The 16,899-nt window shown below is 37.6% G+C and overlaps 1 protein-coding gene across 1 annotated transcript in view; it reads right to left on the bottom strand.

The window, feature by feature from the left end:
* LOC128660284 (uncharacterized) overlaps positions 1-16,899 on the bottom strand; it is a 34,821-nt gene that overhangs the window by 9,382 nt on the left and 8,540 nt on the right. The window contains exon 3 of the mRNA XM_053714052.1: positions 1,763-2,029. Coding sequence (XP_053570027.1) covers positions 1,763-2,029 — 267 coding nt within the window. The remainder of the gene's footprint in view (positions 1-1,762; positions 2,030-16,899) is intronic.

Below are 16,899 nucleotides of genomic sequence, written 5' to 3'. Positions count from 1 at the left end.
GTGTTAACTCTCAAACTGCCTGATTACCTGTTGCATACTCTGCAAAGACTGTCTACACAGTGTTAACCTTCAGACTGCCTGATAACAAATTACCTACTCCTGCATTACTAACTGTTTCCTGTTTTACCCTTCTTCTGTCTGAGTATAAGTGGACTATTCCTGCTCTCCTGATACTGTGGAAGACATTTCCTGAAATCAGTTCCTTATTCAGAAGTCTATCTGGCTGATATCATGAATTACTTCGGCACAGGCTAACCCTGCTCCATATCATGAGTACTTTGTTTTTTGGAGGTTGTCGTGGGGTCACGTCCTGGATTAAACTCAGAGTGCTAGGGTGTTGTTTTAGTTCGCCCTAGCATTTGGGTCTTCTTCTGGACATTTCCTGACCTGACAGTATGTGATGCATGCAATTCAATCCACCCGTATGCAAGTGTTTTGCTAGCCCATTTTCTTTTATATTTTTATGAAAGAAAAATATATTTTTTTTACACACTGACCTCCCCAAAAAATGGAAACAAGGCCTAAAACCTTTTGGGGGGCAGCAGAATTTTGAGTGCCTAGGGCAGCACAAAACCTAAATAAGCCACTGGGTACAGGTACAGGTGCAGGCTGCAGTACATTCTCAGGTATAGGTACAGGCTGCAGTACATTCTCTGGTACAGGTACAGAAGCAGGCAGCAGTACATTCTCTTTTACAGGTAGGGATGGGTGAATGTGTTTATATCAAAATTTGAATGTTAGAACGAATGTTATTGTAGAAATTCGATTTACATAATAGAATGTTGATAAGTACGAATATTCTTAAAAATTCGATTTTCAAATGCTATTTACAGTTTTCGAATGTCACATTCAAATTTGAATGTCACATTCGAATTTGAATGTTACATTCGAATATCACATTCAAATTCGAATATTACATTTATAAAACACAATTGTAGACTAGAAACACTATTTTGAATGTCACATTCGAATCGAATATCACATTCGAATCGAATGTCACATTCAAATTTGAATATTACATTTATAAAACACAGTATTAGACTAGAAATTAGATATGTGCAGCTTCGAAAAATTCGGTTTGGTTCAGATCGATTCGGACCGATTCAAATTTCGGTTTGGATCGATTCGAATTTGGAAGAAATCGAATGAATTTGTTTCGGATTCATTCGGATTCTTTTGGATTCGTGGGAAATTCGGCTCGATTTGGTTCGAATTGATTCGGAATTTCGAAATTTTGGTCAGTGTTAAGTGGGAAGTGCTGTGTATTACACTAGTATACTGTACAATACTAGTGTAATACACGGCCATCTGAATCCATCCGAATCTACCGCAATTCGGAAATTCAAATCGATCCGAATCTCCGAATTTGACAAATTCGTACGAATTTCGATTTGGACCGAATCGAATCACACATGTCTACTAGAAATACTATTTTGAATTTGAATGTCACATTCTAATTGAATATCACATTCGAATCGAATATCACATTTAAAACACAGTATAAGACTAGAAATACTATTTCAAATTTGAATGTGACATTCAAATTCGAATATTACATTTCAAAATTGAATGAATACATAGCTAAACATTCTATTATTCAAACAAATATTTTCGAATTTTATTGAAAAATTCGAAAACGAAAATTCGAAAATAGAATGTTAGAATGTTATATAAACATTTGAAATTCGATTCGAACAAACAAATGTATCAAAATTAATTTAAAATTTTGAATTTTTAGAAACATTCGCCCATCCCTAGTTACAGGTACAGAAGCAGGCTGCAGTACATTCTCTGGTACAGGTAGAGAAGCAGGCTGCAGTACATTCTCTGGTACAGGTACAGAAGCAGGATGCAGTACATTCTCTGGTACAGGTACAGAAGCAGGATGCAGTACATTCTCTGGTACAGGTACAGAAGCAGGATGCAGTACATTCTCTGGTACAGGTACAGAAGCAGGCTGCAGTACATTCTCTGGTACAGGTACAGAAGCAGGATGCAGTACATTCTCTGGTACAGGTACAGAAGCGGCCTGCAGTACAGGTTAATTACAGGTACAGAAGCAGGATGCAGTACATTCTCTGGTACAGGTACAGAAGCAGCCTGCAGTACATTCTCTGGTACAGGTAGAGAAGCAGCCTGCAGTACAGGTTAATTACAGGTACAGATGCAGGATGCAGTACATTCTCTGGTACAGGTACAGAAGCAGGCTGCAGTACAGGTTAATTACAGGTACAGAAGCAGGATGCAGTACCTTCTCTGGTACAGGTACAGAAGCAGGCTGCAGTACAGGTTAATTACAAGTACAGATGCAGGCTGCAGTACATTTTCTGGTACAGGTACTAAAGCATGCTTTTAGTACATTCTCTGTTACAGGTACAGGCTGCAGTACATTCTCTGGTACAGGTACAGAAGCAGGCTACAGTACATTCTCTGGTACAGGTACAGATGCAGGATGCAGTACATTCTCTGGTACAGGTACAGGCTGCAGTACATTCTCTGGTACAGGTATAGAAGCAAGCTGCAGTACAGGCTAAGTACAGGTATAGATGCAGGATGCAGTACATTCTCTGGTACAGGTACAGAAGCAGGTTGCAGAACAGGCTAAGTACAGGTATAGATGCAGGATGCAGTACATTCTCTGGTACATGTGCAGGCTACAGTACATTCTATGGTACATGTATGCAAGCTGGTTTTACAAGTGCAGTGCAGGGGACAAGTGCGTTTCCTTAGGCTCCAATAGGCAGCTCGTTTTCATGTCAGAAGCAAAGGCAAAACACTTAGCACAGCGCAGGGGGCAAATTGTGCAGCGTTCGGCAGAAATAAATAAATATATATGTATATGCTTATAAACATATATATCTATGTGTTTATATAACTAGGTGGTAGCGACAAACTCAAAGCTTTAAATGATTGGTTGTGCATCTGGTGACCTCACAGAGACACGGACCAATGAGATCATGAATTCACGCCCAAGGGCAGGTACGCTACAGAGAGTTCTGTTTAATTCAGAGCCTTGAGCACCGCAATCTCCTCTGGGAACCTAACCCATGGGTCCCACCCTCCACAACATGCTTTTAAAGGTTCTCAGACCGACCTGACTGTTATCCGACGGACATTTGTCTCTCAGATTATTATCCTTTGCACACACATTCTATCTGAGAACCTTTAAAAGCATGTGGTGGGGATTGGACCCATGGTTAGGTTCCCAGAGGTGGTTGCGGCACCAGAGGCTCTGATTGGAACAGAACTCTCCTGAGCGTATCTGCTCTTGGGCGTTAATGCATGATCTGATTGGTCCATTTCTGTGAGGTCACTGGATGCAGAAGCAATCAGATAAGGCTTTGGGTTTGTCGCTACCGCCTTGTTTTATATATGTATATACACATATTAACACATAAATATATATGTATATATACATATACAAATATACTTATAGTGAAAACACAGTCCCCATTGACCTCCATGTAAAGGCACTTTAGATGCCCTTTTTTTTAAATAACTTTAACCCCTTATAACTTGTTTGTGCAGTTTTTTTTTAAAAAAAAAATAAAGATGTTCATATATTTCTCTTATGTTAATGTACTGTCCTCTTTATTTTGGGGGCAAATAGGGCAACTTTTTATATTTAACCAGAGGTCTGACCGCAAGCTTGTGGTAGCATTAACTAGCCACTTGTAATGGCTGGTTATTTATCATGCGCCCGTAAAAGGGCAAATTTGCCCCTTTACGGGAGCTTGTTAAGATAGCGGTCCACTTATAATCTGGCCCACAATATTTTAAATAGACTGTCCCTTTAAAGACTTACACAAGAGTATTAGGTAAATTTAAAAGACCATAAATACTGAGTAAAATTTGAAGTAAGCTAATGAGAAGTATGTTGTAATTGAGAAAATGTTGTTCAAATGTCCTTCAAGAAAAAAAAAAAATCTATTAAAAAAAATAGGTAGTTGGACCATTGGTTCTGCAACCCAATTTCACAAGAGTGCAATTTCGACCAATGCACTATTTATTTTTTAGGAATAAAATTTTTTTCTTGATTTTTAAATCACGTGAAAAATGTTATTCTTCATAAACTAAAGCCACGGCGTAAATCTTATTATGTTAGGCACAAACCATTGTAAAATATACAAACCATTTTATACGTCTTGCAGTTCTTTGTCACGGTGATAAAACACATTATAATCTGAAAGGATTCAACAATTTTAAATAGGAAGAAAACATAATTCACCCTCAGATTAATTACTAATTTTTTACTACATTGACTCCTACTCTCGACTTACTTCCAGTTTGCTATGGTTTGTTCATCAATTGTCCAGTGTCACAGCTCACTTTACAGAAAATCCTCTGATAAATAATGACTACACATTAACACTATTTTTCTTCCGTGGAAAAAAACAGATAAGGAAACATTAAGGAAACATGAACGTCATAAGTTTAGATAAGCATGCAATTGTTTTTTTTTAAATTTACTTTTATTATCAAATTTACTTTGTTCTCTTGGTATCCTTTTAAAATGCATGTCTAATTAGGCTCATGAACAGCAATGCATTACTGGGAACTAACTGGTAATTGGTGCTTGCACACATATGCTTTTTTTGGCTCTTAAATGTATTCAGATAGCTCCAGTGCATTGCTGCTCTGGAATTGACTCTGATTATTAATTTAATTACTTTAAGGGTTAAATACATAGGGTGAGATTACATATGCGGCGTAGGTTTCAGTGCAACTGCTGAAACCCCCGTTGCCCGTAAGTTCACCTCGCACATCGGGTGAATCACATAAACGGCGTCGGCAGATGATATTATGCCGTAAGTCGGCTAAACTGGCGAGGTTCAGAAATGTGCACAAATACATATTTCTGGAGTCGCCATATACGGCAGTATATCATCTGTCGGCGACTTAGTTAAAAACAAAAAATTGCAAAATACACATAAAAATCTAACCCGCCTCAAAAAAAAAATAACCGACACATCATTACTCCCATATATATCACCCCCCACATCACAACTACTAATAAAAGTATTAACACTCAAACCGCCAACCCCCTACATCTCAAACTAAATAATAAACGGCCAGATTATGAGTTTTGTGTTATGGCTCATAACACTGCTTTTTCATTACCGCTGCTATTATGAGTCTTGTAGGTATAGCTGTACCGCATACTTTTTTGGCCATAATGCAACGTAACTACTGCACCTTTCAAAAAGTCCTTTTTCAATGGGACTTCCATAGCGCCGGTATTATGAGTTTTGCCTGGGAGGCCAAAAAGTCAGTGGTACAGCCTATACCAACAAGATTTGTACCGCCATCTAAAGTCATTAGATATGGGTTTTGCGCTACAAAGCTGTAACATAAAACTCATAACTAAAGTGTTACAAAGTACACTATAACACCCATAAACTACCTATTAAACCCTAAACCGAGGCCCTCCCGCATCGCAAACACTAGTAAAATATTATTAAATCCTAATCTGCCACTTCCAACATCACCGCCACCACTATACTGAAGTTATTAACCCCTAAACCTAAGTCTAACCCTAACACCCCTAACTTTAATATAATTTAAATAAATCTAAATAAAAATTACTATCATTAACTAAATAATTCCTATTTAAAACTAAATACAGGTGGCCCTCGGTTTACAACTGTTCAATTTAAGCCGTTTCAGAATAACAACCTTTTTTTCAGTCATGTGACTGCTATTGAAAAGCATTAAGAAACAGTGCATTGATTTTTTTTGTTCATTTAGCTTAGTTTAATTATATATTCTGTGCTGTGTGATTATTTTATTAGGTTTAAAATGCTGTTTAGCTTTTAAAGTCTTTATTTCAAAGCTTTAAAAATAATGTTTAGGTGTTACTTATGACAATTTTGAGAGGGGCCTGGAACCTAACTCCCTCACTTCCCATTGACTTACATTATAAACTGGGTTTCAATTTACAATGGTTTTGATTTACAACCATTCCTTCTGGAACCTAACCCTGGCGTAAACTGAGGGCTACCTGTACTTAACTATAAAATAAACCCTAAGCTAGCTACAATATAACTAATAGTTACATTGTAGCTATCTTAGGTTTTATTTTTATTTCACAGCTAATTTTGTATTTATTTTAACTAGGTACACTAGTTAGTAAATAGTTATTAACTATTTACTAACTACCTAGTAAAAATAAATACAAAGTTACTTGTAAGATAAAACCTGTCTTACACTAACACCTAACATTACACTAAAATTAAATAAATTACATTAATTAAATACAATTAACTAAATTACAAAAAAACCAAAACACTAAATTACACAAAATAAAAAATAAATTATCAAATATTTAAACTAATTACACCTAATCTAATAGCCCTATCAAAATAAAACCCTCCCCCCAAAATAAAAAACCCCAATAAACCCTTAATAAAACTACTAACCCCCGAAGATCCACTTACTGTTTTTGAAGACCAGACATCCATCCTCATCCAGCCGGGAGAAGTCTTCATCCAAGCGGGCAGAAGTCCTCAACGAAGCCTGGAGAAGTCTTCATCTAAGCAGCAAGAAGTCATCCTCAAGGTGGGCTGAAGTCTTCTTTTAGATGGCATCTTCTATCTTCATCCTTCCGACGCAGAGCGGCTCCATCTTCAAGACATCTGGCGCGGAGCATCCTCTTCTTTTACTGGCTATTGAAGAATGAAGTTTCCTTTAAATGACGTCATCCAAGATGGCGTCCCTTGAATTCCGATTGGCTGATAGAATGCTGTTCCAATCAGCCAATAGAATGCGAGCTCAATCCTATTGGCTGATTGGATCAGCCAATAGGATTGAAGCTCAATCCTATTGGCTGATTGCATCAGCCAATAGGATTTTTTACCCTTTAATTCAGATTGGCTGATAGAATTCTCTCAGCCAATCGGAATTCAAGGGTCACCATCTTGGATGACGTAATTTAAAGGAAACTTAATTCTTCAATAGCCAGCGAAAGAAAAGGGTGCTCCGCGCCGGATGTCTTGAAGATGGAGCCGCTTCGCATCGGAAGGATGAAGATAGAAGATGCCGTCTGGATGAAGACTTCTTCCCGCCTTGAGGACGACTTCTTGCCGCTTGGATGAAGACTTCTCCCGGCTTCGTTGAGGACTTCTGCCCGCTTGGATGAAGACTTCTCCCGGCTGGATGAGAATGGATGTATGATCTTCAAAAACTGTAAGTGGATCTTCGGGGGTTAGTGTTAGGTTTTATTAAGGGTTTATTGGGTGGGTTTTATTTTTAGATTAGTGTTTTGGGCACAGAGAAAGAGTTAAATGCCCTTTTAAGGGCAATGCCCATCCAAATGGGGAGCTTAGGTTTATTTAGAGAGGATTTTATTTGGGGGGTTTAGTTATGTGGGTGGTGGGTTTTACTGTTGGGGGGTTGTTTATATTTTTTTACAGGTAAAAGAACTGATTTCTTTGGGGCAATGCCTCGCAAAAGGCCCTTTTAAGGGCTATTGGCAGTTTAGTTTATTTTGGGGGGCTTTTTTATTTTGATAGGGCTATTAGATTAGGTGTAAATGATTTAAATATTTGATAATTTCTTTTTTATTTTGTGTAATTTAGTGTTTATTTTTTTGTAATTTAGTTAATTGTATTTAATTAATGTAATTTATTTAATTTTAGTGTAATGTTAGGTGTTAGTGTAACTTAGGTTAGGTTTTATTTTACAGGCAACTTTGTATTTATTTTAACTAGGTAGTTAGTAAATAGTTAATAACTATTAACTTACTAGTCTACCTAGTTAAAATAAATACAAACTTAGCTGTGAAATAAAAATAAAACCTAAGATAGCTACAATGTAACTAGTTATATTGTAACTAGCTTAGGGTTTATTTTATAGGTAAGTATTTAGTTTTAAATAGGAATTATTTAGTTAATGATAGTAATTTGTATTTAGATTTATTTTAATTATATTAAAGTTAGGGGTGTTAGGGTTAGACTTAGGGTTAGATTTAGGGGATAATATATTTATTTAGTGATAGTGATGTGGGAGGCCAGAGGTTTGGCGGTGGTGATGTTGGGGGAGGCAGATTAGGGGTTAATAAGTGTAGGTAGGTGGCGGCGATGTCGGGGACGGCAGATTAGGGGTTAATAACTGTAATGTGGGTGGCGGCGATGTCGGGGACGGCAAATTAGGGGTTAATAACTGTAATGTAGGTGGCGGCGATGTCAGGGGCGGCAGATTAGGGGTGTTTAGACTCTGGGTTTATGTTAGGGTGTTAGGTTTAAACATACATTTTCTTTCCCCATAGGAATCTATGGGGCTGCATTGGGGAGCTTTACGCTCCTTTATTGCAGGTGTTAGGCTTTTTTTTAACCGGCTCTCCCCATTGATGCCTATGGGGAAATCGTGCACGAGCACATTAAACCAGATAAAGCAGCACTGGTATTTGTGTGCGGTATGAAGCTCAACGCAACCATATTGCCCGCTAACGCAGGTTTTTGGAAAACCTGTAATAGCAGCGCTAATAAAGGTGAGCGGTGGAAATAACTTGCAAGTTATTACCGAGCAAGCCATAACTCAAAACTCTGGCCGAAAAGTATTAACACCTAAACCGCTAACCCCCCCACATCGCAATATAACTAATAAAAGTATTAACACCTAAACCGCCAACCCCCATCGCAATCTAACTAATTACATTATTAACCATTAATCTGCCAAACCCCCACATCACAATCTAATTATTACACTATTATCTCCTAATCCGCTAACCCCCCACAATGCAAAGTATTGATCTAATAATTAAGCCCCTAACCTAACACCCCCTAAGTTAACCCCAAATAAAATACAATTATATAAAATAAAAAAGACTATCTACCTTAAAAATGTATTGAAAATTATCAAAAATAAAAAATCCTAAATTTACATTAAAATAAAAAAATCTTAACAATACAGTAAAAAAACAACAATCTAAGATTATATTATAAAATAAAAAAGCTAAAATTACAAAAAATAAAAAGCTAAGATTACAGAAAATAACAAACTAAATGATCCAAAACAAAAAAAAAAAATATTCCTAATCTAATACCCCTTAAAAACAAAAAAGACACCCCAGAATAAAAAACTAATCTAACAATAAACTACCAATAGCTCTTATTGCCCTAAAGATAACAGCTCTTTTAGGAAAACAAATACATAGTGCCCACTAACAGTACAACCCCCACCCACCCAACCCCCAAAATAAAAAAGACCTAATTAAAAAAAAAAAAAACGAATCTACCAATTTCCCCTAAAGGGGCATTTGCAGGTGCATTGCCTTTAAAAGGACAATCAGCTCTTTTACTGCCCATGAAAATAAAAAAAATCTTAAAATAAAAACATCCCCCAAAAAAACAACCTAACACTAACCCCGAAATAGGTACTCTCCATTGATGAAGTCCGGACATCCATCTTCTTCCAAGCGGTGAAGGTCTTCTTCCACGCGGCGATGGTCTTCTTCCAGCGTGGCATCATCTTCCATCTTCATCCCGGTGACACGGAGGTGTTAGAAGAAGCGGTGCGGTTATCTGACGTTGAGGTCCTCTTCATGCCATCATCCACCGCACACTGAAGATTGAATGCAAGGTACCCATTTTATATTGGGGTACCTTTTATTCCTATTGGCTGAAAATTTGAAATCAGCCAATAGGATAAGAGCTGCTTACATCCTATTGGCTGATTTGAACTGATGTTTTCTGTAATCTTAGCTTTTTTATTTGTTATCTTAGTGGGGTTTTTTAATGTAATCTTAGCTTTTTTTATTTTAATGTAATCTTAGCTTTTTTTTATTTTACTGTAATCTTAGGTTTGTTTTGTTTTACTGTAATGATAGGATTTTTTTATTATAATGTAAAGTTAGGATTTTTTATTTTGGATAATGTTAGTTTTTTTTTAAAGTAATTTATTTTTTAATTTGTGGTCATCTTTAATTAATTATTATGGTAGTTATTATTTTGTTATTTTGTGTTAGTGTATTTTAATTGGGGTGTTAGGTTAGGGGGCTTAGTTATTAGAGTAATGCTTTGCATTGTGGTGGGTTGGCGGATTAGGGGTTAATAGTGTAATTAGAAACTTTGCATTGTGGCGTGTTGGCAGTTTAGAGGTTAATAGTGTAATTATGTAGTTTGCTTTATGGGGGGTTGGCAGTTTAGGTGTTAATACTTTTATTAAGTAGTTGGTGATGTTGGGGTTGGTGGATTAGGGGTTAATTGTTTTAATTGGTAGATTGCGCAGAGGAGTTGGTGGTTTATAGTTTTATACATTTTATTAGTTATTGTGGTGGGGGGATGGCGGATTAGCGGTGGATATTGCACATGCCTTAGGTGTTTGTTAAGGCTTCCAGGGAGTTACGGTACTTTCATATTCAACGCAAGGCTTGCTGCGCCTGCCTATGGCCTAGATTTGGAGTTTGGCGGTAGAAGGGCTGTTAACGCTCCGCGGGCTTTTTTCTGGCCGCACCATAAAAATAACTCTGGTATCGAGAGTTCAAACAAATGCTGCGTTAGGCTCCAAAAAAGGAGCGTAGAGCATTTTTACCGCAAATGCAACTCTCGATACCAGAGTTGCTTACGGACGCGGCCAGCCTCAAAAACGTGCTCGTGCACGATTCCCCCATAGAAAACAATGGGGCTGTTTGAGCTGTAAAAAAACCTAACACCTGCAAAAAAGCAGCGTTCAGCTCCTAACGCAGCCCCATTGTTTCCTATGGGGAAACACTTCCTACGTCTGCACCTAACACTCTAACATGTACCCCGAGTCTAAACACCCCTAACCTTACACTTATTAACCCCTAATCTGCCGCTCCCGCTATCGCTGACCCCTGCATATTTTTTTTAACCCCTAATCTGCCGCTCCGTAAACCGCCGCAACCTACGTTATCCCTATGTACCCCTAATCTGCTGCCCCTAACACCGCCGACCCCTATATTATATTTATTAACCCCTAATCTGCCCCCCACAACGTCGCCGACACCTGCCTACACTTATTAATCCCTAATCTGCCGAGCGTACCTGAGCGCTACTATAATAAAGTTATTAACCCCTAATCGGCCTCACTAACCCTATCATAAATAGTATTAACCCCTAATCTGCCCTCCCTAACATCGCCGACACCTAACTTCAATTATTAACCCCTAATCTGACGACCGGAGCTCACCGCTACTATAATAAATGGATTAACCCCTAAAGCTAAGTCTAACCCTAACACTAACACCCCCTAAGTTAAATATAATTTAAATCTAACGAAATAAATTAACTCTTATTAAATAAATTATTCCTATTTAAAGCTAAATACTTACCTGTAAAATACATCCTAATATAGCTACAATATAAATTATAATTATATTATAGCTATTTTAGGATTTATATTTATTTTAAAGGCAACTTGGTAATTATTTTAACCAGGTACAATAGCTATTTAATAGTTACCTAGTTAAAATAATAACAAATTTACCTGTAAAATAAATCCTAACCTAAGATATAATTAAACCTAACACTACCCTATCAATAAATTAATTAAATAAACTACCTACAATTACCTACAATTAACCTAACACTACACTATCAATAAATTAATTAAACACAATTCCTACAAATAAATACAATTAAATAAACTAGCTAAAGTACAAAAAATAAAAAAGAACTAAGTTACAAAAAATAAAAAAATATTTACAAACATAAGAAAAATATTACAACAATTTTAAACTAATTACACCTACTCTAAGCCCCCTAATAAAATAACAAAGCCCCCCAAAATAAAAAATTCCCTACCCTATTCTAAATTAAAAAAGGTAAAAGCTCTTTTACCTTACCAGCCCTGAACAGGGCCCTTTGCGGGGCATGCCCCAAGAATTTCAGCTCTTTTGCCTGTAAAAAAAACATACAATACCCAAGCCCCCCAACATTACAACCCACCACCCACATACCCCTAATCTAACCCAAACCCCCCTTAAATAAACCTAACACTAAGCCCCTGAAGATCTTCCTACCTTGTCTTCACCATCCAGGTTCACCGATCCGTCCTGAAGAGCTCCTCCGATGTCCTGATCCAAGCCCAAGCGGGGGGCTGAAGAGGTCCATGATCCGGTCAAAGTCTTCATCCAAGCGGGGCAGAAGAGGATCTTCCATCCGATTGAAGTCTTCATCCAAGCAGCATCCATCCGGAGCGAAGCGGCAGGATCCTGAAGACCTCCAGCGCGGAACATCCATCCGGCCCGACGACTGAACGACGAATGACTGTTCCTTTAAGGGACGTCATCCAAGATGGCATCCCTCGAATTCCGATTGGCTGATAGGATTCTATCAGCCAATCGGAATTAAGGTAGGAATTTTCTGATTGGCTGATGGAATCAGCCAATCAGAATCAAGTTCAATCCGATTGGCTGATCCAATCAGCCAATCAGATTGAGCTCGCATTCTATTGGCTGTTCCGATCAGCCAATAGAATGCGAGCTCAATCTGATAGGCTGATTGGATCAGCCAATCGGATTGAACTTGATTCTGATTGGCTGATTCCATCAGCCAATCAGAAAATTCCTACCTTAATTCCGATTGGCTGATAGAATCCTATCAGCCAATCGGAATTCGAGGGACGCCATCTTGGATGATGTCCCTTAAAGGAGCAGTCATTCGTCGTTCAGTCGTCGGGCCGGATGGATGTTCCGCGCTGGAGGTCTTCAGGATCCTGCCGCTTCGCTCCGGATGGATGCTGCTTGGATGAAGACTTCAATCGGATGGAAGATCCTCTTCTGCCCCGCTTGGATGAAGACTTTGACCGGATCATGGACATCTTCAGCCCCCCGCTTGGGCTTGGATCAGGACATCGGAGGAGCTCTTCAGGATGGATCGGTGAACCTGGATGGTGAAGACAAGGTAGGAAGATCTTCAGGGGCTTAGTGTTAGGTTTATTTAAGGGGGGTTTGGGTTAGATTAGGGGTATGTGGGTGGTGGGTTGTAATGTTGGGGGGCTTGGGTATTGTATGTTTTTTTTTACAGGCAAAAGAGCTGAAATTCTTGGGGCATGCCCCGCAAAGGGCCCTGTTCAGGGCTGGTAAGGTAAAAGAGCTTTTACCTTTTTTAATTTAGAATAGGGTAGGGAATTTTTTATTTTGGGGGGCTTTGTTATTTTATTAGGGGGCTTAGAGTAGGTGTAATTAGTTTAAAATTGTTGTAATATTTTTCTTATGTTTGTAAATATTTTTTTATTTTTTGTAACTTAGTTCTTTTTTATTTTTTGTACTTTAGCTAGTTTATTTAATTGTATTTATTTGTAGGAATTGTGTTTAATTAATTTATTGATAGTGTAGTGTTAGGTTAATTGTAGGTAATTGTAGGTAGTTTATTTAATTAATTTATTGATAGGGTAGTGTTAGGTTTAATTATATCTTAGGTTAGGATTTATTTTACAGGTAAATTTGTTATTATTTTAACTAGGTAACTATTAAATAGTTATTAACTATTTAATAGATATTGTACCTGGTTAAAATAATTACAAAGTTGCCTGTAAAATAAATATTAATCCTAAAATAGCTATAATATAATTATAATTTATATTGTAGCTATATTAGGATTTATTTTACAGGTAAGTATTTAGCTTTAAATAGGAATAATTTATTTAATAAGAGTTAATTAATTTCGTTAGATTTAAATTATATTTAACTTAGGGGGGTGTTAGTGTTAGGGTTAGACTTAGCTTTAGGGGTTAATCCATTTATTATAGTAGCGATGAGCTCCGGTCGGCAGATTAGGGGTTAATAATTGAAGTTAGGTGTCGGCGATGTTAGGGAGGGCAGATTAGGGGTTAATACTATTTATTATAGGGTTAGTGAGGCGGGTTAGGGGTTAATAACTTTATTATAGTAGCGCTCAGGTCCGCTCGGCAGATTAGGGGTTAATAAGTGTAGGCAGGTGTCGGCGACGTTGAGGGGGGCAGATTAGGGGTTAATAAATATAATATAGGGGTCGGCGGTGTTAGGGGCAGCAGATTAGGGGTACATAGGGATAACGTAGGTGGCGGCGCTTTGCGGTCGGAAGATTAGGGGTTAATTATTGTAAGTAGCTGGCGGCGACGTTGTGGGGGGCAGGTTAGGGGTTAATAAATGTAATACAGGGGTCGGCGGGGTTAGGGGCAGCAGATTAGGGGTACATAAGTATAACGTAGGTGGCGGTCGGCAGATTAGGGGTTAAAAAATTTTAATCGAGTGGCGGCGATGTGGGGGGAGCTCGGTTTAGGGGTACATAGGTAGTTTATGGGTGTTAGTGTACTTTAGGGTACAGTAGTTAAGAGCCTTATGAACCGGCGTTAGCCCAGAAAGCTCTTAACTACTGCTATTTTCCTGCGGCTGGAGTTTTGTCGTTAGAGCTCTAACGCTCACTTCAGAAACGACTCTAAATACCGGCGTTAGGAAGATCCTATTGAAAAGATAGGATACGCAATTGATGTAAGGGGATCTGCGGTATGGAAAAGTCGCGGCTGAAAAGTGAGCGTTAGACCCTTTAATCACTGACTCCAAATACCAGCGGGCGGCCAAAACCAGCGTTAGGAGCCTCTAACGCTGGTTTTCACGGCTAACGCCAAACTCCAAATCTAGGCCTAAGTGTGGTGAGGTAAATATATAGTAAAATGATTCCATTCTCGGCTCATAAATCCTTGTGCTGAATATGTGATACCGACTGCCGACTCCAGTTCTATGTTAGTTTATGGGAGTAAAAATAGCGGGCGATGGGTGAAATATACACGCCTAACTTGTATGCCGTATATGTAATCTCGCCCATAGTTTTTTTTATGCAAACAAGTGTGCAAAAGTGCAACATATTAGATCATTTTGTTTTTTGGCTTCTATTTTTTTTTTAAGAAAAATGTGAAAGATGTTTTTGGGGAATAAAGTTTATGTACCTTAATTGTGTTAACGGAGTAGTTTATTTAAAATGGCAATATCAATTACAATCAGCAGTCTTAAAATGTATAAACAAAAAATAATAATAATTATACAAAAATTGAAACTATTTGAATAATTCTTTAAGCTGAGGTATCTAATGGGGCAATATCATCTACAAATGGAATTTTGTTTTGTAACATAAACTGCATAGGTATGTTTTGTTTTTGTTTTTTATTTAGTCAACAAGATTCATGTAAAACATAATGAAAGGAGCTTTATGAAAAACACAGCACTCATGATTTCTAATTATAAATTAGCAACAAAGGAACTGTTTCCTAAGAGAAAGTAACAGCCTTTTAATTTACATCAAACAAAATAACACAGACATGTTTAAAAGGCTCAGCCCTCTCCAGAGAACAGCAACATAACAAAGGAAGGTAGGAAATGCCCCCCGCACAAAAGCATCTTTTCCTATAGTCATTCATAAGATTTTCAAGATCATTAATGTGAAATAAATTAATCTGTTTATATAAAGGCTTTAGTTAAAGGGACAATTAAAAGGACAGTCAAGTCAGAATTAAACTTTCATGATTCAGATAGGGCATGTTATTTAAAACAGCTTTACAATTTACTTTTATCATCAAATTTGTATTGTTCTCTTGGTATTCTTTGCTGAAAGCTAAACCTAGGTAGGTTCATAAACTGATTTCTAAGCCATTTAAGGGCACCTCTTATCTCAGTGCATTTTGACAGTTTTTCACACTTAGACAGTGCTAGTTCACGTGTGCCATATTGATAACATTGTTCTCACTCCAGTAGAGTTATTTATGAGTCAGTACTGATTGGCTAAACTGCAAGTCTGTCAAAAGAACTGAGATAAGGGGGCAGTCTGCAGATGCTTAGATACAAAGTAATCACAGAAGTAAAATGTATATTAATATAACCATGTTAGTTATGCAAAACCGAAAATGGGTAATAAAGGGATTATCAACTTTTTAAACAATAAACATTTTCAAGTAGACTGTCCTTTTAACGCCTTGAAAATTTTATATAAAATGTTATCAAAAATAAAAAGAAACATGTACACAACTCTCCTCAAGGGGGCGCTCTTCTCAGATATAAAACAACCTAAAAGACCATATGTGCTGAATCAAAGAATACAATAAAATACAATGAACAAAATAATACTAAAACCATCAGGAAAAATCATAAAAAAGTCCATAAACACTCCGAGGGGAGTAGAGGCAGCTCTCTGTCATAGGTAAGTCAAGATCCTGATGGTTCAATCGATCTGAAAGGAGAAAAACACAGAGGCACCAAATGGTCTAGTACCATTAACACAAGAATGGATACAAATGTGACAAAAGGCTACTCACAATAAATAGCGCCTAAAAGTGCTAACGGGCGGACTGGAACCTCTCAGTTGTCCAGCTAACTGTACAGAGAAATCAAATGTCTGGAGTCACCGTTATATTCCTCTATGGAGATAGACACAACCAACATGGCCCAGCACAGTTTGGCTCAAGAGAGTGTAATTAGAGAAAACACATTTACAATCTCCAAGCACCTCCAGATGCAATACAAACAGGCTGGAGCTTCTCAGTCACCCAGCTGACCGGTGATATACAGGTCACACAGTAATTAGACAATAGTATAAGAAGTATAATCCAAAAGGCAGCAAGTGTATAAAATAAAAACAATCGTTAATAAAAAGCGAAGCGTTTCTTAGCCAAACACAGGGCTGTTTCCTCAGGCTACACCGGTGACTCCAGACATTTGATGCCACTGTATAGTTAGCTGGACAACTGAGAGGTTCCAGTCCGCCTACTAGCACTTTTGGGTGCTATCTGTTTGTGAGTAGCCTTTTGTCACATTTGTATCCATACTTGTGTTGATGGTACTAGGCCATTTGGCGCCTCTGTGTTTTTCTCCTTTTTATATAAAATGTTTAGTTATGTATAATGAAATATATATTTCATAATTTACTTTGCCCCCTTTTCATGTCATTTAGATTTGAGAATTGAGCAATT

The sequence above is a fragment of the Bombina bombina genome, chromosome 1, assembly GCF_027579735.1.
Source record: "Bombina bombina isolate aBomBom1 chromosome 1, aBomBom1.pri, whole genome shotgun sequence".
Taxonomy (NCBI): Eukaryota; Metazoa; Chordata; class Amphibia; order Anura; family Bombinatoridae; genus Bombina; species Bombina bombina.
The sequence above is the reverse complement of the archived record's forward strand: the minus strand, read 5'-3'. Positions and strand labels throughout refer to the sequence as shown.